Source organism: Stigmatopora nigra, chromosome 17, assembly GCF_051989575.1.
Source record: "Stigmatopora nigra isolate UIUO_SnigA chromosome 17, RoL_Snig_1.1, whole genome shotgun sequence".
Lineage (NCBI taxonomy): Eukaryota > Metazoa > Chordata > Actinopteri > Syngnathiformes > Syngnathidae > Stigmatopora > Stigmatopora nigra.
In genome coordinates, this window is record NC_135524.1 from 10,619,522 (window position 1) to 10,642,028 (window position 22,507).

Consider the following 22,507-nt stretch of genomic DNA (forward strand, 5'->3'; position numbering starts at 1 on the left):
AGCAATTTGAGATACGGGTAAAATTTCGAGGGAATATTTATCTTGAGATATGAGACAAATTTCGATATACTAATTCAATATACATCACACACGTAAATATCGTTTACATGGAAAAAAACAAAGCAAGATTTGACGAAGAAACCTGTATCAACCTGATAAAGTTATAGCTGGCAGAGCTGTGAACACCTTTAACCGTAAGCTTTTGGTCCATCTATCTGTCCATCCATCCATCTACCTATCCACCTATCCACCTATCCACCTCTCCACCTATCCACCTATCCGTAAAAAGAAAGTGTGTATGCATGAGTCTAATTAAGAAAAAAAAAGATCAAAATGTGAAGTCGTGATAATCGAGGGATTACTGTAGATTATTTCCTATGCGTCACACTCAGGGATGGTAAAGTGGTCACGTGGTGTGCTTGTAAAGTGCGGAAGACGGATGGTAAGGTTCGCTCTCGTAAGCATTCTGCCAAGTGGAGAAGAAAAAGAAACCAGAAGATAAGACGGTAGCCCAATTATTTTGTTTGGTCTTCCGCTTCGGTATCGACACATCAAAACAAAAAAGACTTAACTCGCGAAAGTAAAGCGGAAGATTGCTCGCCAGAAAGTACACTACACCTCGCTTCGCGCTGAGTAAACCGGTCAAACCAAAGACGACTAGGATAGTTGGCGACGGAAGTTAAATACTGCGTTTACCTCTTATTTTTGTTTCGTCAATGCTAGCTTGTCCATCTTTTTTTAAATATCCCTGACGTAAATTGTTTCTGGAACTCCAAACAATGTTTTTTTTCATACCGGAAAAGGAAAACTCGGAGACTTATTTCCCTTTTTTGAAAATAGATCTGATTACAATGTATTCAATACCGATAAGGCTTCGATAAAGAATCTCATTGGCCAAGATGCTTAATCTCACAAGGGTCGTGGGAGGATAGCAGATCTTTCCAAGCCATGGGTAGAAGAGCTGGGGAACTGTACCAAACATCCTATTACGCATGTTTTGGGGATGTTGAGGGAAACCTAAGTACCCGATGAAAACTATCGCTGGCCAGGGGAAAACCTGCAAACTCAGTCTTATCGACGCTTGTTACTGCAGCAGAGCCTGCAGAACTGATTGTGAAGGACCCGAGGCAGATTTCTGACAAATAGTGGCTGAAATGTGATTGGTTAAATGCTTCAATCTGAAAACACATCTGGAAGCAGCGAAACCAGGGGAAAAGCAATGAAAGGAAGCTAACAGACAATTTGGAATTATTTAATAATTATTCATTAAACGCTCTCTTAGATATTAAACTTACTATCTTAGATATGAAACTCAAGAATCTAATTTTGAGAGCTGGTTTCAACAGTAAACTCTGTCACCATTTGACTCGCGACCAAAAGACCGGCGACCACAAGGGACCAATTGACTGGCGATCAAAAGACCGCCGACCAGACGTCCGGTCATGGTGATAGGGCGCAGTCTCATTTGCGGGTATATTTTTTGTCAATACGTTGGACGCCTCGTCCGATAGGGCACTAGTGTAAGTTATGCTAGCGGCTAGCACACCTATGTTATGATATCCTTATGTTATGCTAGCTGCTAGCGTATGTGAGGCTTGGCACTAGTGTGTTTTTTTTTTAAAGACAGCACGAGGAAAACTGATTTTGATAATGCTTTATTGAGGTCAGAGGTACACCCTGATATAAAGAGTTTGGTGTTTAACATGCTAGGCTCCACTTTCAGTCAGAGTTGTGTATTCCGGGAACTCTATTCCAACTTTGGCAAAGGCTCGAACAGTGCTGGCTGTCACTTGAGCACAGTCATCCACAATCCCTTGTAACTCGCGACATGTACCACTCCTAAGCCTTTGATTCACCTCACTCTTATATCGGCATCGACAATTCATTCCAAATCGTAACCTAACCCATGCGACGCTGCCTGCCCTAACTACAGTCGAACCTTGTGATGCGACCGCTCCGCCATACGACGTTCTTGTCTTACGACGAAAATTTCAATCGAATAATTTACCCAAGATATGATCAAAATTTTGTGATGTGACTAAGCCAGGTGGCCATGTCACTGTCTTTTTTTGCATCTCTTTCGTGTATAAAATATTTCTACGACCACTGGGCGGACTTTCCATTTCCCACCCACCAGCTTTTCCCCCCATGTTGGGTACATTTACAAGTAAACGATATTACTATGGATCGGCAGTTCTGCAAAGAAATAGCGTTGACAATAGACACAAAACGCGAAATAATTGAAAAATATGAGTGGGGTATGTGTTACTGAGCTCGCCAGGCAATACGAGAGGAATTCGTCAACCATTTCCACCATCCTTAAGCAGAAGGACGCATCAGGACATTTGCCTCAATTGTCGCCGAGGAAAGTCACATCCCCCAGCAAGTTTTCAACTGCGATGAAACGTCTTTTTTGGAAAAAGATGCCCAGGCAGACATTCATCGTGGCAGAGGAGAAGGCATTACTGGGACACAAACCCATGAAGGACCGCTTAACGCTTGCGTTGTGTGCTAATGCGAGCGGTGACTGTATAATTAAGCCACTACTAGTGTACAATGCGGAGAACACGCGTGCCTTCTAGAGACCTACAAGTGATGTGACGCGCGCTTGGATTACGCATATTGTGATGATATTTATGTGCGTCATTTTCGAAACATTTCAAAGGGGAGGCAAGTTCCTAACAATGCTTGATGCGTTCATTTTGAAGACCCCGGCAAAACGTCCGGGTGGGATCAACCCGTAGAACTAAGGTAAAAAAAGATTAAAACAACATTATAATTCAGTTTAATGTGAACTTACATTAAAATTTGAGTGTCTATATATAGTAATCCAAGTTAGTTTAAATTTGTTTGTTCGTTTACGAGTGCGTTGTTGCTGTGGATAAAGTCCCCCGAACAGCCAAGTCATTGTCTCTCCCCTCTGCCAAATGTGTCTAATTTTACATCTATTAAACACATTTTATTACTATTAAACCACTCGTTATTTATTACTTTGTCAATATATGGCGAATTAGAAGAAATAAACCTTTTTCCAATCCAATATCGTGTCTTTTGTGTTTCTTCAGGGGTTTGGAACAAATTAATTTGTTTTCAATTCATTTCAATGGGAAACGTCCGCTTGAGTTATGATATGCTTGTCATACAATCACAGTCTCGGAACAGATTACAATCGTAAATCGAGGTACCACTGTAAAATGTTGGTCATCCGTTAGAAATTCGTTAGCAAAGCTGTTAAATTGTTCGATCCATGGCTTCATTCCATTTTCCAAGCGTTCACACCTGTATTGTGTTGTCATTCACGCCAGGCATTTCCTCTGTTTAGCTCTGATATTCTATTTCTTTAAGTATGAGAGTATTTTTGAGAGTTAAAAGCGCTGCAAGCACACGGAAGTCAAAGTCCCCTCGGATGTTTTGAATGGATGTAATGCTTGTAATGCGTGGGTGAATGTCCGCTGGGTTGATTACAATAAGTAGTGTGCCGGCAAGAAATAAAACCAGTAACTCAAGCGGTCAGGGCCATACTAAAATTGTATGTAGGGCACAGACACGACGCACCGACCGTTTGGTGCATCGACCATTTTAGGGAAAATTTTAGACTTAAGTGCGCCTATAGGTGTGAAAATACGGTACTTCATATATGGCCATTTAAAAAAGTTAGATGAAATTAACTCATTTTAACCCAATATACGTTTTTGATTTTTAGAACATTTTCAAAATATTGATACAAAATGGCAAATCATCTTTGTCAAGTAAGAAAAATATTACAGGCTGTCCTCAATTGGGGACTCTGGGTTAAGGACATTTTCAATAAAGCTGCTCTTTTTGCACAGATATTTACAAGGCATTAAAAATAAAAGAAAACACCAGGGAGATCTCTTAGTGGACAGGCTGTGTTTTCTTGCATCTCATAATGACTCATTTTGGCCATGTAATTGTCCTTTTGTGTCTATGCTCTGTGTTAGCCTTAATTGCAAACCAAGCTAAAACATTTTCTGATCATCCTCTTCTTCTACTGGGCGTTGGTCTGGAACTAATGTTCATGTCGCAACAGTGCCCCTTTCTCTTTCTGGTCTTTAGACATTTTGTTGACCTCATCTCTGTAGGCTGAGCTATAGTCAATGAAAAGCATCCCCACGTAGTTCCCATGGTGTTCCAGGTGGATCATTGCTGTGTGTAGAGTAATGGCGATAACATCCTCAATGGACCTGTTTCCTCTACAAGCGAATTGGTGAGGGTCAACTGACGAAGGGATTGTATCCCTAATATGGCGGGCGACTAACTTTTCAAAGCGCTTCATGATCACAGGCGTAAGTGCCACAGGCCTATAATAATTCAGGCTGTCAATGGTTGTCTTTTTAGGGACAGGAATAAAGGTGGCAGATTTTGGGCAAGATAGAATGATGGATTGTTGCAGAGAACAATTGAAAAACTTTGTGAAAACACCAGTCAGCTGGTCAGCACAGGCTTTGAGCACCTTCCAAGGTACTCCGTCGGGGCCAGCAGCCTTCCTGGTCTTCACAGTCCACATTACCTTTCTCACTTCACGTTTTGGCGAAACGGGATTCTTGCGCTCGCCCGTTTCGGGAAACCGTCCTTTTGGCGAACTGTCCGCTCGGCGAAACGTCCGCTCGGCGAAACGTCCGCTCGGCAAAACGTCCGCTCGGCGAAACGTCCGCTCGGCAAAACGTCCGCTTGGCGAAACGTCCGCTCGGCAAAACGTCCGCTCGGCGGAACGTCCGCTCAACCAAACGTCTGTCGGCGAAACTTCCGTCGGCGAAATGTCCGTCGGCGAAACGTCCGTCGGCGAAACGTCCGTCGGCGAAACGTCCGTCGGCGAAACGTCCGTCGGCGAAACGTCCGTCGGCGAAACGTCCGTCGGCGAAACGTCAGTCGGCGAAACATCCGTCGGCGAAACGTCCGGACACGGTGGTTAGCGTGTCACCCTCACAGCTCTGGGGTCCTGGGTTCAAATATACAGCTTGGTCCTCCTGTATTTAGTAGTAGGTTTCATGTTCCCCCTGTGCCTCCAGTTACTTTGGTTTCCTCCCACATTTAAAAAAAACATGGAAGGCTAATTGGACACTCTGAATTGCTCTTAGGTATGGGTGTGAGTGTGCATGGTTGTCTGTCTCCTTTTGCCCAGCTGGCTGCCGATTCAGGGTGTCCCCTGCCTCTGCCCTGGACTCAGCTGGAATAGGCTCCAGAACCCCCCTTAACCTTAATGATGATGAAGCGATCCTGAAAATGAATGAATGAATACGACGGGCAAAAAGGGTTTTGGACTCTTTTGATGTCTCAAAACGATTACTTGACCATCAAAGATGCTGTGGATTAATTTGATCATAAATTATGTGAACTAGTAGTTCTTGACAGCCCTATTTACAAAAATAATAATTTATTACAATTTGTGTTGATTACATACACGAGTATATATTGATTATAGATGCCCGATCTATATGGACTACAGAGAGCAGTCAAAATGGAGCAGAAGTCTGTTGCCGTCAATAACACTGAATGAGTTTAACGCAAATTTTTGTGGTGCACTTGTTGTTTCAGGCGATCGTCAGATCACCGCAGCTCGTCAATGTAAGTGTTGCAGTGTCTGCATATCAGCGAGGTATTTAAAAGCATTTTCTATCTTTGAAACTCGTCCTCATCTGGTGTTCCAACGAGCCCTCCACAGCACATCCCTGCGTCCCCTCCCAGTTTCCGAGAGACACGCTGGGGATGCGGCTAGTGGCAGGATTCTGTGTGACTTCTGGTTTGTGGGTCTGGGTCTCACTTGCACTGTTTTCTGTGGTGACCTTTCGTGTAATGGTGCTGCTGTAGTTTTGGTTACCATAACTACGCGTAGATTTCTACAAAGACTATACGCCAGGGGTCGGGAACCTTTTTGACGAAGAGAGCCATAAACAATTTATTTTTTCGAACATATTTTTGAGAGCCATACTCAGAATTTAAAAGTAAAAATACATGAAAATATGAGCATTTATTATTCATTTCGCCACTTTGAAAGTAAAAAAAAGTGAATTCTTTTGAGAACATTATTTCACTGTTGCTAATCAATGAGTAACAAAGAGAGTATGCATGCAGAAGTCTAATGAAAAAAAAAATTTAATGAAGAAAAATTGAGTTAATGAAGGAAAATTATGATTTAATGAAACAAAATTATGATTTAATGGAGAAAAAATATGATTTAATGAAGAAAAATATGATTTTATGAAGAAAAATTATGATTTAATGAAGAAAAAATATGATTTAATGAAGACAAATTGATTTAATGAAGAAAAATTATGATTTAATGAAGAAAAAATATGATTTTAAAAAGGTGCTAGTGATAGTTTAGGCGCCACAGTGCTGGCGTGACGCTCCCATTGGTGCGTTCGGGACTTGGGTCTCTCACCAGCGGTTCACATATTTTACCACACAGGTTCGGGCAGAGCCATATACACCCATTAAAAGAGCCACATATGGCTCCCGAGCCATAGGTTCCCTACCCCTGCTATACACCCTTGTGCCTTTGCTTGTGCGCATTAGGATTGCCACAATAAACATTCAATGTCTGTGTGATGTTGTCAATTTGCATGGGTTTTCCCATGTCAGGGCCCCCCATCATCCTGATGTTCCATGATGAAGAGCAGCCGGGTCGCAGCGAACATGACGACCAGACGCCGCACTACGACCAAGTGCCGGCCGACACACTGCCTCGAGCCAAGCCTTACGAGCCTCACCCTCTGAGCTCGGCAGTGTACTTGGGGCTCAGTGCCGACCCGCTCCCACCGCCACCTCTACCCGATCTGCCTCCCATTGGACCCGACTACCACAGCCACGGGTAGGTTCATTTCATTGCTCTGCCTATTATCGGGCTCTATTTTTTTGTTAGTTAAAAGTAGTTTTCAAAAGAATGAAATGGAAAGGAAGAGTTTTCCTTTTTTTCCTTTACTTGTTGACTGCCATTGATGGTGATACTTGTCCAATTAATTTAAGTCATGACGTGACCGGATGTTTTATCGGCGGATTCGTTCGCTCCCAAAATTAGAATGCTCGTTGACGACGATGACACGATGACGTCACAAGAAAAATTGACGCCTTCGGGACATCACGACGCAAGACAATGCAGCAATATATGGTCATTTATTTAAAAATAATGAAAATATAAACAGATGAAACCCTAAACGAAATGTATTTTGACATCTATGAATATAATTCTTGAAAATAAAAGACCGTATCTTGCATAAAACGTGAAAAAAAAAAACTAGCTTTCCCGTCACTGCTCGCTCAGGGCACGGCCATCTTACTATAGTTAAACGTGCTCAGACTGGCCAGACATGAGTACACTTACTTCTCTGCTATTGCTCGCTTGGGGCACCGCCATCTTACTGTAGTTAACATGCTCTGACTGTTGATTTTACCATGTCAGCACAATCTTTAAAATATAAACCTGGATTCCCAAGTAATGTGTATGCTTTTATTGCACCAAGAGACTTGGTGAACACTACGTATAGCGCTATGGGCACATTTACTCCCTTACGGAACACAGAAAGAAAATGATTGTACGTTTGTAATTATGAAATAAAACAACATTACGCTTTGATTTTTTTAATTTTTTATTTCTTGTTCGAAAGTGACAACTATTGCAGTAATATGAACCATTGAAAAAAATATTTTGTCATTCGAAGCAATTTGGCCACCTTATCTTAAACTTCTGGTAAGAAAATTGTAATGCCAATAAAAAGCACCAAGTTCTCCTCAAGATAGACTTATTTATTTTTTCAAATTGAACAATTTGGTATTTTGCATTTACAAAGACGGCCATATTAACTTATGATATTGACCCCAAAAATATGCTTTTATTCATACAGTATCTCAGAAATACCACGTGTGATGATTTTTCTCAAGATTTTCCATTTAAAATAACACATTTGTACTCCCTATTAAAACCATAAATAAGGAGGTGAAAATTGAGAATAATGCAAGAAATTAAACGTGAGAAATTTGAAAATTCAACAATTTTAAGGCACTTTAAAGGGTGCGGCTTATTCGCGCAGGCTGCTCCCTGCTGTCTCTCTCCCTCTCTATCCCTGTCTCTCTTCCTCTCCCTCTCTGTCTCTCAACCTCTGCCTCCCTGTCTCTCTCCATCTCCCTCGCTGTCTTTCTCCCTCTCCCTTCCTGTCTCTCTCCCTCCCTGTCTCTCTCCCTCCCTGTCTCTCTCCCTCCCTGTCTCTCTCCCTCCCTGTCTCTCTCCCTCCCTGTCTCTCTCCCTCCCTGTCTCTCTCCCTCCCTGTCTCTCTCCCTCCCTGTCTCTCTCCCTCCCTGTCTCTCTCCCTCCCTGTCTCTCTCCCTCCCTGCCTCTCGCCCTCTCCCTCCCTGCCTCTCGCCCACTCCCTCCCTGCCTCTCCCTTTCTCCCACCCTGCATCTACCCCCCTCTCTGCCCCTCTCTCTACCCTCCGCAAAATCCGTCTAATTTTAGTTTAATCAAACACATTTTAGTAATATTAAACCACTAATTGTGTTACTTTGTTGATATATGGCGATTAGAAGAGATGGAACGTTTTTTTCCAATCCATTATCCCGTTTTTGGTGTTTTTTCAGAGGGTTGGCACGAATTGATTAGTTTTTAGTTCATTTCAATAGGAAACGTTCGTTCGAGTTACAAAAATATCGACATACGAGCTCAGTCCCGGAAGAAATTAAGCTCGTATCTCGAGGTACCACGGTACTGTGGTCCTTTTTACATTGCAGATTTTGTTCTGAAGTATAAAAAAACTAATAAAAATGTCAAATTCCACACTTAAACTTGCAACAGGAAGAAAGTCAGGGTACCGCTTCTTCTTGGGCGCTAAAATGATTGCCTCTAAGCACCAAAGAAGAAGCAATACACCATATCTAAATATCTACTGTTTTCAACACTACTTAGATATTATACAGTAATTAGATATTAAACAGTACTTAGATATTAAACAGTACATAGATATTAAACAGTACTCAGATAGTAAACAGTACTTAAATATTAAACAGTAGTTAGATATTAAACAGTAGTTAGATATTTAACAGTAGTTAGATATTAAACAGTACTTAGATATTAAACAGTACTTAGATATTAAACTCTCTCTTATATGTTAAACTCTCTCTCTGAGATATTAAACTCTCTCTCTTAGATATTAAACTCTCTCTCTTTGATATTAAACTCTTTCTTTGATATTAATCTCTCATGAATATAATTTTGAGAGCTGGTTTCGACAGTAAACTCTCACCATTTGACCGGCGACCAAAAGGGACCAAAAGACCGGCGACCGAACGTCCGAGCACCACGTTTTACATCGCGTACGTTGTACCTCGTATAGAGAGATCATATTGATTCAATTCCAGCTTTGTTTGGGTTTTACATCTCCGCGGAAAATGCCTCATAAGCTTCTAGCGTTATCTTAGCTAGTGTTTCCCAACCAGTGTGCCGCGGTGCAGTGAGCGGTGAGCTGTAAGAAAGACCGGCGACCAAACGTCCGAGCACCGGGTGGAGCGTTGCATTCTTTTCCAGGAGTGGTGTATGCATGATGGAGCTAGCTCGCCAATACGAGAGTGAGTTTTTCCAACAATATGCACCACCATCCTGAAGCAGAAGGATGCTATTTAGGATATCAAGCCTTCCAAAGATTAATCCTAATTCCCAAGCTGTGCGGGTGCATTCATAATGAGATGGATAGCCTTCTTTTAATAAGGATAAAAGATAAACAGTTAGGGGAGATAGCGAAACTGAGTCGAATACAGTGGTATTTTGAGCTATGTTCCCTCTAAGCTGCGCGCGTGGGCAATTGCGCACAACTCCCGTCATCTCCGCGCAGCAGCAATCATATGGTGCACAAAATAAAATCTAAACACTTTTTACCCCCTATTTCCTCATGTGGCAGCCAGTGGCAGTAGTTCTGTCCACTCTTGTTTTTCATGTTTTACAGCCCTTCTATCTTTTTTTAAAATTCCATTTTAATTTTTCATAATACATTCCTTTTTACTTAACTGTGCAAATAGAAGAACAAGCGTCAGATGAGAACTGTCTAAATCTGCTGTGTGTGGTTGTGTGCGTGCGTGCATCTAGTACAGACATGGGCTAACTACGGCCCGCGGGCCACATCTAGCCCGCTAGGCTTTTTAATCCGGCCCGCCGACGTTGTCCAAATAATGTTTGTTTGTTTATTTATTTATTTTCCAAGATGGCGCTGTCACGCGGAAGCCAGTGGCAGTAGCTCTGTCCATTCTTATTTGTTTTTCGTGTTTTACAGCCCCTCTATCTTTTTTTAAAATACATTTTAATATTTCTTAATACATTACTTTTTACTTTACTTTGTACTTTATACTTTTTACTTAAATGATGAGTGATCCGTATGTTAATACCTTATTCCTTTTATTCTGTTTATGTTTCCGTACTGTTAATGGATGCAGTTTTTATATGTATCATATCTTGTGCTGACCCGGCCCATCTGTCAAATTTTTAAAGTCAATGTGCCCCCTGGGCCGAAAAGTTTGCCCACCCCTGGTCTAGTATGCGTGATCGTTTGTCTTCAACCTACACAATGGACTATAAATGGAAATTAGCCCTCGGCTACAATCTTACATATATATATGCTCATTAACCTGAATGTAAATATGTTCATTAATATGTGCTATCCTTTACTAAATAAATTAAAGCAAAATCATTGAAAAATATTGCATATAAATGGAAACTTGACTATCTCAAGTGACACGATCAGCAGAAAAGTCATTTGAACGAGAATGAGAAGTGAGAAGGACAGGTGTATAAAATAAGTCTTAACTCAGATTTGTGCATATTCTAATGGCATTTATGAAGGTGTTTTATTCATAGATATTTTTTTCATTCATTTTCTGAACTGCTTTATGCACTACATCACTCGCGGGGCGTGCTGGAGCCTATCCCTGCTGACTTTGGGCTAGGGGCGGGGGACCTTGTAAGACCCAATGAACCCAAAAAAAATGAGACATGATGACAGTGACCGAAAAAGTGACATTGCTATGCTACATTTCGGATAAAACTGTCAAACACCGTGTCCAGCCATATGAGTTCATTTCGCAGGTTAGCATATGCCATCAACTCGGTGGAGCTGCTGCCAAGCCTTTATCATGGCTAAATGAGTCAAAGTATAAAAGAAATGCGGTTCTTCTAAGATGGAATTGCTGTCGGAGCAATTAGGAGAACGAGCGGTGAAATTGGGTGAGAACTGTCGAAAACTTTGCCAAGTGTATGTCTGTGTGTGTGTGTGTGTGGAAAATATGTCACTGTTTGTCTTCAATTTATACGATGGACTATACAGTGTTCCCTCGCTACTTCGCGCTTCAGCTATCGCGGACTCAGAGCTTTGCTTGATGAGACGGAGCCGGACGTGTTGGATGCCCCATTCACTGAGATGGTCAATTCGAACACTTTAGAAGAAGTCGAGGAATTCTTAGATAAGGAGCTGATAGAGTGAGCTTTATGTTTTTGTTTTGTGTGTTTATAGTTTACAGTTATTATCCTATTGCTTTATTGTTTTTGCACATTACGGGTGTCACTATATTGCGATTGCACTCACGTTTAATTTACCATAACAGTATCAGACGGTTTTGTGTGTTGACTAAATGGAGGAAAAGTAACATGTTATGGCTTGCTATTGTTCAAAGATGTTAAAGATGTGTCACGAAAATGCTTTACCTCAGAGAAAATAATAAATACAGCTGTTTATTAATTTTGGGAGTGAATTGAGTTGTGGAAAGCTTGTTTGTAATCTAATAATAAAGTTTGACTGACCTATCTGACTGTTTTGTTGACATTTTCTTTAGCGCGGCACCGCCCAACGGTTGCATAGCGTAACTACAGCCTCTACTGCCGCCTCTAGTGCCGCGGCCTATAATCCGGTGCGCCTTATGTATGGAAAAAGTTTTAAAATATGCCATTTATTGAAGGTGCGCCTTATAATCCAGTGCGCCTTATAGTCGTGAAAATACGGTACATCATTTTACAAGAGGTGGAAACAAAATATTCAATAAGAATTAGTAATTGCATCAAAAAAGGCCAAAGAAATGGTCAATAACATGGTGAGAGTTCAGGAATCGCATTGATGATGTCATGGCTGTTCTAGGCGCATCTTCACCGCCCAAAAAAACAATGTTCACAACTCCCAAAAACGATGTTTCTTACGTGCAAAAAAACTGCAGAAGATCCTCCATCCAGACTACTATTATGTTTTTGCTTGGTGGTGCTTTTGTGCACGTGTTATACGTTTCTTTAAGCATTTTTGAAGGGGCACGCCTACTTCGCGGAAATGCAGCTATTGCGGGGTGTCCCGGTCCCCATTAACCGCGATAAGCGAACCCATTAACCGCGATAAGCGAAGGAACACTGTGGATGGAAATTAGCCCTTGGCTGCAATCTTACATATTTACATGTATGTTCATGAATATGTGCTGTCCCTTATGAAATAAATCAAATCAAAATCAAAAGAAAGTTCTCTGCAAAACATACAGCGAAGCTAAAGTTGTAAGGAAAACAATTGCACATTAATGGACGCTTGACTATCGCCAGTGACACATTCAGCAGAAAAGACATTTGAAGCAGAATGAGAAGTGAGAAGGACAGATGTGAAAAATTAGGTCAATTAAGACAGATTTGTGCAGGTTCTAGTGTCATTTATTTGGATATTTTATCCACAGATATGAATCATTACATTTGATTAGGACTAGATAATTTATGGCTAGTAGACACATACCTGTCAAGGTATAAGTTTTTTGATCATTTTGAATTGTGAACGCTGTATCACAAACTTTGTACGGGATTTTTCTTTTTTAAAATACGTTTTTACGATCTCGTTTTACCCATTTCGTCTGTAATCCGGAACGTTTCTGTTGCCGGTAGCAGAGGAAATCAGCATCGTCAATTGCTAATATTGTCAAGCATGATATAGGTACGTGCATTCCCAAAAATATAGCAAGCAAGGTACCCCGACATGCTGTTCTACGGGTGTGCGCCCATAGCGAGCAATGATGATGTTCCTTACTCTTATACTCGGTGTGCTCAGCGAGGTTTTCTTTCTGCCCAGACAAACCAAATATTAGTGGAAACATTGTTTGTGAGCATTTTTTTTATACTTAAGTTAAAAAAGTGCAATGTACTGAAGCTGTAAATGTTGAAGCCATGACATGATGAAGGATCACAGGACATTTTTTTTCTAAATTAGAGATTATATTTAGGTATGAATACATTAGTCTTTTAATCACTGTAATATCTAATAAATTCACTTCTTGATACTTGTGTACTTTTTGTGTAGGCGTGAAAACATGTAGTATTGTACATAATAATAATAATATAGTGACAACTACTTGGGTTTTTTTCTATTATCGCAGCCATGCTGTATCTATTATCCGCAATATTCAATGGATTACTGTACAGTCATACCTCTACTTAGGATTGTCTCTAGCCAAGAAGTTTTCGGGTTAAGAAACACTGTGATCTGCAAATGACCATACCAAGGTACGAAAACGAGATTCAACTAATGATACAAAGTATCATAAAAACGGTGGTGAGTGTAGAATGGTTTTGGCGATCAGCTGTCAGGACCTCATGTTTGGGAGAGTATGAGCTAAAAATCATACCTGACAATGCGCTGGCCTTCATTAGTGGGTTTTAGCGGGCGTGCACATCGCATTATCCCCGGTCCCATTTGGGTTTAAGGGCCGTGTTAATCGTCAGGCTTTATAATTTGTCACAACCCTGGATTTTATTGGGCATGTGTGAATATGGGTAGCCCTATTGTGCGTGTGTGTGTGTGTTCAAATATCAGTTTTTAATTGGAAACTGTGCCTCCAGTGACCTGGTGTTGAACCTGGACCCAGCGCTGGACATCAAACCGGTCCACCGCTTCATCCCTGACTCGTGGAAAACATTCTTCCGGGTCAGCAACCGAAGCGGCAAAAAGGGGGCATGGCTGGAACCTCCATCGGCATCATATAAAAACAACAGTACTAGCGAGGGAGTCCGGTGCTCACCCCCGCACACACCGTCTGTCCCGGACTCGTACCAGGACCCTTACGGGGGCTCAGCCGTTAGCTACGAATCAGGCAAGGAACTCCTGGACTTGGGCGAGTCGGCCTCGGGCCACACCTACCGTACAGCCCCAACCTACGCCGAGCGCGTGGAGGAGTACCACCAACGCTATGCTTTCATGAAGTCGTGGGCGGGGCTGCTGCGGATCCTGTGCTTTGTAGAGCTGCTTCTTGGCGCCGCTGTTTTCGCCTGCGTATGTGCTTACATCGACAAGGACAACAAGTGGTACAACACGTTCGGCTACTCATCACCAGGTAGCGGCTATGGTGGCGGCTTATATGGCACTGGCGCTAACTCCTACTCAGGCCCCAGGACACCTTTTGTACTAGTTGTTGCCGGTCTGGCGTGGCTGGTAACCATCATTATATTGGTACTGGGTATGACCATGTACTACCGTACCATCCTGCTTGACTCCATCTGGTGGCCACTGACAGAATTCATCATCAACTTGTGTCTAGCTGTGTTCTACATGGCGGCAGGTAGGAAACACCTTCTGTTTTAAATTCTTTAAATTTTGCTCCTTCATCGCTACTGATAGTGACAGACATTCAAACCATTTTAACTGAGATAGCTGGCATGGGTTTATCACGTGTCGGTGCAATTGATAGACATCTAGTTCATCTTGACTGAAAGAACATTCGTCAATCCCAGGAAATGAGTTGCCAAATGTACATGAAGCAGTTGATTGCATATGCATATGAACACTATAAATAAAAATTATACTTCTAATTAAAAAAAATCCCAAAAATACAGCTACTAACAATTATTGGATTGGATAATTTTTTTTCATTCCGTATTCGGGAAATTTCATTTTGACAGTAGCAAGAAGGGGCGGAATGCAGATACAGAAAAAAAAACACTATTTTCACGACTATACGGCGCATCACATTTTAAACCGCCGTGTCAGTAACAAGTGCTATTTCTATATTTGACACACAAAGGACGCACCGTTAAAAAGACGTTGCCAGGCATGGCAAAACATACACTAGCTTAAACATACACGCAACACCCACACGCTAAGAACACGTTTTTAAAAATGCAACGGAAGAAAAACTGAGTTGGGTTGTACTTTATTTATCCATTTTACAGTGTACTCACATCATCATCACCCACAAATCCATCAAAGTCCTCATTTTCTGAGTCCGAATTGAACAATTGTCTAAATGAGTCGTCAAAAACGCTGGGTCCCGTCTCTTCGTTCTCAGAGTCATCGTCATTGCCATGTGGCTCCACAGAGATAATGCCGGCTTTGGCAAAAGCTCGAACAACCGTGCAAGCAGACACGTTCGCTCAAGTGGCCACAATCCATTCGCAAATAGTAGCTAGCTAGTGTAATTAGCCCAACACTGCCTGCCACCATTCGTAAAGCTGTGTGGATGTTGATGTACAGGCTACAATCCATGGGCAAACAGTAGCTAGCTAGTGGCTAGCGTAACTGGCCCAAATTCTGAAGAAATATGACCACTATGTTCAATGTTATTGCCTCAAAAGAAAAAAATAAAAATAATAATTTTCTCTATTGTAATGGTTACCCTGTTCATTTACATTCAATATTAGTACCAGTCTCAAGCGTTTAAACATACATTAAATTCTTATGGTACAAAAGGTGGATCCATGTCCCCTTCTTGGCTATTTTCACATCTGTTGATGTGTTCACCAAGACTAGGTACAGTCCTTCCCACTTTGGGTCATACCAGTTCTTTATGCTGCAGATAACCACCTAGTCTCCTGGCACCAGGGTTGGCTGGTCTGTTTTCCGTTGATGAGCACAATCTCCTTCTAACCTAAATTGATGCGTTCCTCTAAAGATTTAGCCTCGTTATCTAATTCCCATTGCGCAGTGAATAAAGTAATCCCTTGAATTTTGCAGATAATGTAGACAGACAAGACTGCGATAATAAAAAAACTAAAGGATCACCCGTATAACAATGAAAGTACTATTATCAAGAAATGAATTCATTAAATGTTACAATAATAGGCATATGCAGACTAATTTATATGTAAAAATAGTCAATGTATTAAAAATGTTATTAAATACTGGACTCACAGTGAAAATAGTTCCTCTTTGCTTGAATGTAATCCACAAAAAGGTCAGTGGGAGCTATAGTCCAATAGTGTTTTCACGACTATTCGGCGCATCATATTTTTAGCTGCAGTGTCAATAACAAGTGCTAGGAAATTCCAGGAAATTGATTCCAGCTTTGGCGAAAGCTCAACAGTGCTGGCCGACAAAGGAGCCCAGTCATCCACAATCCATTGTAACTTGCGACATGTATCACTCCCAAGCTTTTGATTCTCCTCACTGTTATGTCGGCAACAACAATTCGTTCCAAATCGTCACGTAACTCTTGCGCTGCCTGCCCTAACTACAATGTTGGCCATCCGTTAGCAATTTGTTAGCAATCCGTTAACAAAGCTGTTATCGTGTTCGATCTATGGCTTCAGTCCATTTTCCGAGCATTCAGACCCACATTGTGTTGTCATTAACGCCAGCCATTTCCTCTGTATAGCTCTGATATGCTGTTTCTTAAGTATTGATTGTATTTAAGGGGTTAATAGCGCTGCTAACACACAAAGCCAAATGCTTCGCCACTCCCCTATGATGTTTTGAATGGATTTACTGTAATGCGTGGGGAGGCTATTTTTAGGGTGAACGTCCGCCGGGTTGATGGCAATAAATAGCGTGCCGGCAAGAAATAAAACGCGTCACTCAAGTGGTCAAGGCCATACAAAAATTGAACTTAGTGCACAGACCAAATGCACCGACCGATAGAAAATTTTAGACTTTCCTGCGCCCTATAGGTGTGAAAATAGGGCAGTTAAATGTAAATCATGCATGAATGGGTTTCAATTTGTATTTTAAATTTTGTAATATATATTTCTCTTTGTGCCTCCTGTTATTACAGGTATTGTGTACGTACGTGACACGACACGTGGGGGCCTGTGTTCTTACCCTATGTTCAACAATGGTATGGCTGGCGACTTCTGCCGGACAGAGGCGGGGCAGACAGCTGCTATCATCTTCCTTTTCCTCACCATGCTTATCTACCTGATTGGGGCCGGCGTCAGCCTGAAGTTGTGGCGCCACGAAGCGGCGCGGCGAAACCGTGAGCGCAACGCGCATGAGGTTGCACTGCGTTTTATTCCAGAAATGTTGTTTTTAAAAATTCACCCTCGACTTGTACTGCTTGTTTTTCTAGATGCGGCAGTCACCCTTTGGATCGCCACAGTTGCTGGTGAGGGTTTCCCCAGTGTGACTCTGCCCACTGCAAATTCAATTTGTTCTATGGCAGGGGTGTCAAATTCTGAAAGGCTCCATATCAAAGAAATTCATAAAAGTATCTACATATTTACATATGGATGTATGTATGTGCAGTGGGGCAATTATGTATTTAGTCAAGCACCAATTGTGCAAGTTCTCCTACTTGAAAAGATTAGATAGGCCTGTAATTTTCAACATGGGTTAACCTCAACCGTGAGAGACAATGTGGAAAAAACAACTCAAAATCACATTGTTTGATTTTTAAAGAGATTTTTTTGCAAATCATGGTGGAAAATAAGTATTAGGTCAGGAAGGCTGATGTCCACAGTTCACAATTTGTTGAATATCTGATCTTTTGGGATGATAAGTTTGTTTTCTCGTCAATTGTAATGTGTTGTCTGCCTTGTTCAGGGGGTTAGGGTTAGGGTTGTAGATGCATTTTTTGCAAATATATTCATACTTACGTGATGCTTATCCTCACAAGGATCACAGTGTTGCCAACCCCTACACCAGCACACTATGAGCTGTCAGCAGGGTACATCTTGAATTGGTTGGCAGCCAATTGTGAGGCACAAGGAGACACACAACCATTCATGCACACACTCACAAAGACCTTGCAGAGCAGTGGTCCCAAAACTTCCAGAAAGGGCTGCAGAAAAGGTTTTCGTTCCAAACTTTACGAGGAAACCTGTCCACCAATCTGGTATTGTAGAAGTGCAATCAGTGGATTGCAGTGAGGTGCTTCTATTTTCAGCAGAAACAATTGGTTAAACTGTTGGTGTTGGATGGTTTGGAACAAAAACCTCCACCCACAGCAGCCTTCGAGGACCAGTTTGGAGACCTCTGATGTTGAATATATATAATCTATGTTTGTACAATGCATTTTACATATATTTGATCAATGTAAATTGAGGCATCATGGGTTAATCCTGCAAAATACTGTCCATGTGGACCATGATTGGCCTCCGACTGCAAGTTTGAGATACCTGTCTATGTTTTTACCCAGCAGCTAGATACCGCTAGTGCTACAGTGAACCGCGAAAACTCTGGACAAGAATCCCCAGTCGTGTTTACTCGGGACGTGCCCATTGCCTTGGCCCCCAAGGTCCTGCAGGGGGCCATCCCTTCCGGGCACATACCCAAGCCGGTCATCGTGCCTGATTACATTGCGTAGGTGTAGCCCCAACCTCTGTTCAGCGGCATCGTATCAATTGGCTTGACCGCGTCTTTCCGCTAACAGGAAATACCCAACCATCCGCTCAGATGAGGAGCGCGACCAGTATCGTGCCGTATTCAATGACCAGTATGCTGAGTACAAGGAGCTGCATGCCGACGTTCTGGCTGCCTGCAAGAAGTTTGATGAAATGGACGGCATGATGCAGAATCTCCCACGCCAGGCCGGCACTCAGATGGTGAGTGGGGTTTCTGCTTTATGCCACAAACAGCCATTTGGATTTTCGGCTAATTCAATTAATGGCATTCCCACAGATATAGATTAACTTTGTTTAAATTAGGATGTGAAGCATTGAATGCCCATGTTTCAGTGCCAATGAGGCCAATAGACGTGCAATTCATTTGGAATGCGAGGGCTGGAAAATGAATAATTGGATGTCAAGCACAGTCAAATGCCGAGTTAATTTTGGAGCAGAGACAACCAAAGGAAATCGAAAATGCTGTTTCGAAATGATGATTAGTTTCAAAGGCAGAAAATATTACAAACTAGTCTGGCCCTCTGAAAAAGCAATTGCCCTCTGAACCTAATAAAGAGTGCCACCTTTGGCAGCGATAACTGAATTCACACGTTTGCGATCATTTGTGATGAGACTTTACACTGCTTTGAAGGAACTTTGGCCCACTCTTGTCTGCAGAATCGTTTCAATTCTTTAATATTGCAGAATATTGCACACTCTCCCACATTCCAAAAACATAGCCTGATTAGACACTCTAAATTGATCCTAGGTATGGGTGTGAGCGTGCGGTGCTTGGACGTCTGGTCGCCGGTCAAAGAGTGACGGAGTTTACTGTTGAAACCAGCTCTCAAAATTATATTCATGAGAGTTTAATATCTAAGAGAGAGTTTAATATCTAAGTACTGTTTAATATCTAAGCACTGTTTAATATCTAAGCACTGTTTTATATCTAAACACTGTTTAATATCTAAGTACTGTTTAATATCTAAGTACTGTTTAATATCTAAGTACTGTTGAAAACAGTAGATATTTAGATATTAAAATCTTTCTTATGAATATAATTTTGAGAGCTGGTTACAACAGTACTTAGATATTAAACTCTCTTAGATATTAAACTCTCTTAGATATTAAACTCTCTTAGATATTAAACTCTTAGATATTAAATTCTCTCTTATATATTAAACTCTGTCATAGATATTAAACTTTCTCTCATGAATATAATTTTGAGAGCTGGTTTCAACAATAAACTCTCTGTCACCATTTGACCGGCGACCAAAAGGGGCCAAAAGACCGGCGACCAAACGTCCGGTCACGGAGTGTGTATGGATGTCTGTCTCTTAGTGCCCTGCGATCTGCTGGCCAATGATTCAGGGTGTTCCCCTGCCTCTGGCCCGGAGTCAGCTGGGATAGGCCCCAGCATCCCTTCGATCCTAATGACGATTAAGCGGTTCAGAAAATTAGATGAGAAATTAATATTGTTCTTAATTCTTTTTTTTGTGTGTGTTTCGCACATATTTCATTCAAAATTTGATTGGCTTGGTTAACTTTATTCATCCCATATTCGGGAAATTAGATGTTAGTAAATAACGATAAGATTGAGAAAACAAAACACCAAACTGGAGAGCAAAGAGCCGCTGGACTCGTGTGTGCCGCCATCTTGGATCTTGCCATATGGGTTGGGCAGTGACCATGTACTCACTGAGCCAGACAAACCCACATGATATAACAGGGAGCTCCTTCTCTTTTTGCAGGAAGCAGATCGCATCAACAGAATCCTTCAGGAGTTCCAGAGAAAGAAAAATGTGAGTCACTTAAAGGGAGGGGCTTATATGGTGGAGTTTGGCCGGCTGCCTTGCAGATTTTGTCTTAAGATTTCTTTCTTGACGTGAAGGACCCAACTTTCCTGGAGAAGAAGGAGCGTTGCGACTACCTGAAGAACAAACTCTCGCACATCAAGCTCAAGATTCAGGAGTACGACAAAGTCATGGAGTGGAACGATGGATACGACTAAAAGGAGGATTTTTCAGAACTTCTGCTCCTCAAATGTGATGATTTTTCTCTGTCCCGTAGAGAAAACTCTTGTTTTTTTAATATGAGGGGAGTCTTGACACTGAATAAAAATTCATTATTTGGATCATTATTTTTGTAATTTGTAAACTGTGTAGCGTACCAACCAAAAGATGGTTAACTCTTAACTGATAGTTTTCACTTTGTTTAATTATAGTCAGTCTGTTTCCGAAACATCCAACCACCGTGATAAATTGTTACTTTTACCTGTCCTAAGATGTATACTAAAAGACTAACAAACTCTTCCTTTGTTCACGCGTCGTCAGCTGTTGTTTTTAAGTTTGAGACCTTCACAATAAAAGTCACGCAGAGAATATGAACATATACATATATACTTTTACATAAATCTTAATGACATCGAATTGCTGTTTTAGTATAACAACAGTCCTTTATAATGTGAATCACATTATTTTCTGTTGGTATTATTTACATCGGTTTGTCACTAGTAGATTCCAATCCGCTTGTAATGGGAGGTTGTTAATTTGCTTCAAATGGATTGGACTTCTCTAGTCGTCAATGGCAAACAATTGGCTATAAGCGGGTGTTTGCAAGTATTTCATATGGTTGATTTACTTTAATTTAAAGACTATCAGATCATAAAGACAATATTTACTGTTTAAAATGACCGTTAATTCAGCGGGCAAGCGCTAAGGCCATTCAGAGTCCAAGTAAAAATTGATGGGGATAATTCTAGTGGGAATTGGCTAGTAACAATCGAGGCCGACAACAATAAATGAGATTTATCCGATTGTGTTACCATTGAGAATGACTCCACCAAAAGCTAGAGACATTGCAAAGTTTACAAAAAAAATAGATGAATGAAAAGGAATCGTGACTAATATGGAAACTGGACACAAAGTCCAGTGATATGAAACGGTTTAGAAACAGAAACTAGTGCTCTTAACAAGCATAAATACAAAAGGATCTAAATATGAAGCCATAGAACGCAAATACGCTAAATTTGACATTGAAGACCGCAGTCAAGCCAAAACAAAGACAGTCAAGAAATTCCCACTCATCCTTGGAAATTATGCAAATACCAATGTAAACCCTTCAAATTCAAAGTTTAAATATTAATTGGCAAACCCCTCTTTGGAGGAAAGAGCATTAATTTGCTAAACACAACATTTGACAGCTGGCTTAGAATTGACTTTAGGAGACGTCAGGCCAAATCCTAAATTGGAGACTGACAGAAATTGAAGCAGCTGCCTTCAGGAGAGTGGATGAAGGATTAGATTGTTCACAGATTCACATGAATAGATTGGGACAGAATGGTAAAGTAATTAATGGAGTTTCTCTCCGTCCCAAACTATAGAAAAGTCCAGTTTTTTTAATGGGATGAGAAACAACACCTCTTGGTGGGCACAGTGTGAAAATACATTTTGAATCACACTGGCGACCATTGCGTATGACCGCATCTGCTTTGGTCTTTAAAGATTGCAATTATGACCATGCTGCCAAAAGAGGTTCAAACTAATATAAAAAAAAAAATCAGCCCGGCAATTGTATTAATGACTGGGAACAATGGAAATAATTAGTGTTATGTTTTATGAGACATGTTGCTTAAATTACTGAACACAATGCAGAAGTGCAGGAAATGCAAATTAAACCTCTCAAACTTCAATTGGGAGCCGCACAGAGAGGATAAAGATGCTAAGAAAAATGTTATAGTAACCCAAATACCTCAGGTTGTTCAACCTCTTGCATTCACCCCCAAACCAAATGCAAATTTTACGTTCCAAAATCAGAGGCGAACGAGGAGTGGGGTTATTCACAGGAATAAAAGAGACACCTCGCTGGTGAAAAATAAAAAACAAAACAAAAAGATAAGAACGCTGCTTTCGCAGCGAGCGTCAAGGTCGCAGGTAGCGGCTAAGAGCCGGCTTCCGTTTGAGCATTTC

The 22,507-nt window shown here is 41.3% G+C and overlaps 1 protein-coding gene across 5 annotated transcripts; it reads left to right on the forward strand.

The window, feature by feature from the left end:
• The first annotated feature begins 372 nt into the window (after window positions 1-372).
• On the forward strand, window positions 373-20,849 carry marveld2a (MARVEL domain containing 2a). 5 transcript variants are annotated; one of them, XM_077736627.1, is made up of 10 exons: window positions 373-506; window positions 5,557-5,617; window positions 6,604-6,832; window positions 13,851-14,566; window positions 16,994-17,214; window positions 17,288-17,323; window positions 18,356-18,519; window positions 18,590-18,761; window positions 20,291-20,341; window positions 20,431-20,849. In XM_077736627.1, the coding sequence occupies exons 3-10, from the start codon at window positions 6,621-6,623 to the stop codon at window positions 20,548-20,550; spliced, it is 1,692 nt and encodes a 563-aa protein (XP_077592753.1). In that variant the 5' UTR covers window positions 373-506; window positions 5,557-5,617; window positions 6,604-6,620; the 3' UTR covers window positions 20,551-20,849. The 5 variants fall into 5 exon arrangements, with proteins under 5 accessions (XP_077592753.1, XP_077592755.1, XP_077592754.1 ...); XM_077736629.1 differs by having other exon boundaries at window positions 18,359-18,519; XM_077736628.1 differs by having other exon boundaries at window positions 5,557-5,586.
• Window positions 20,850-22,507: the final 1,658 nt, after the last annotated feature.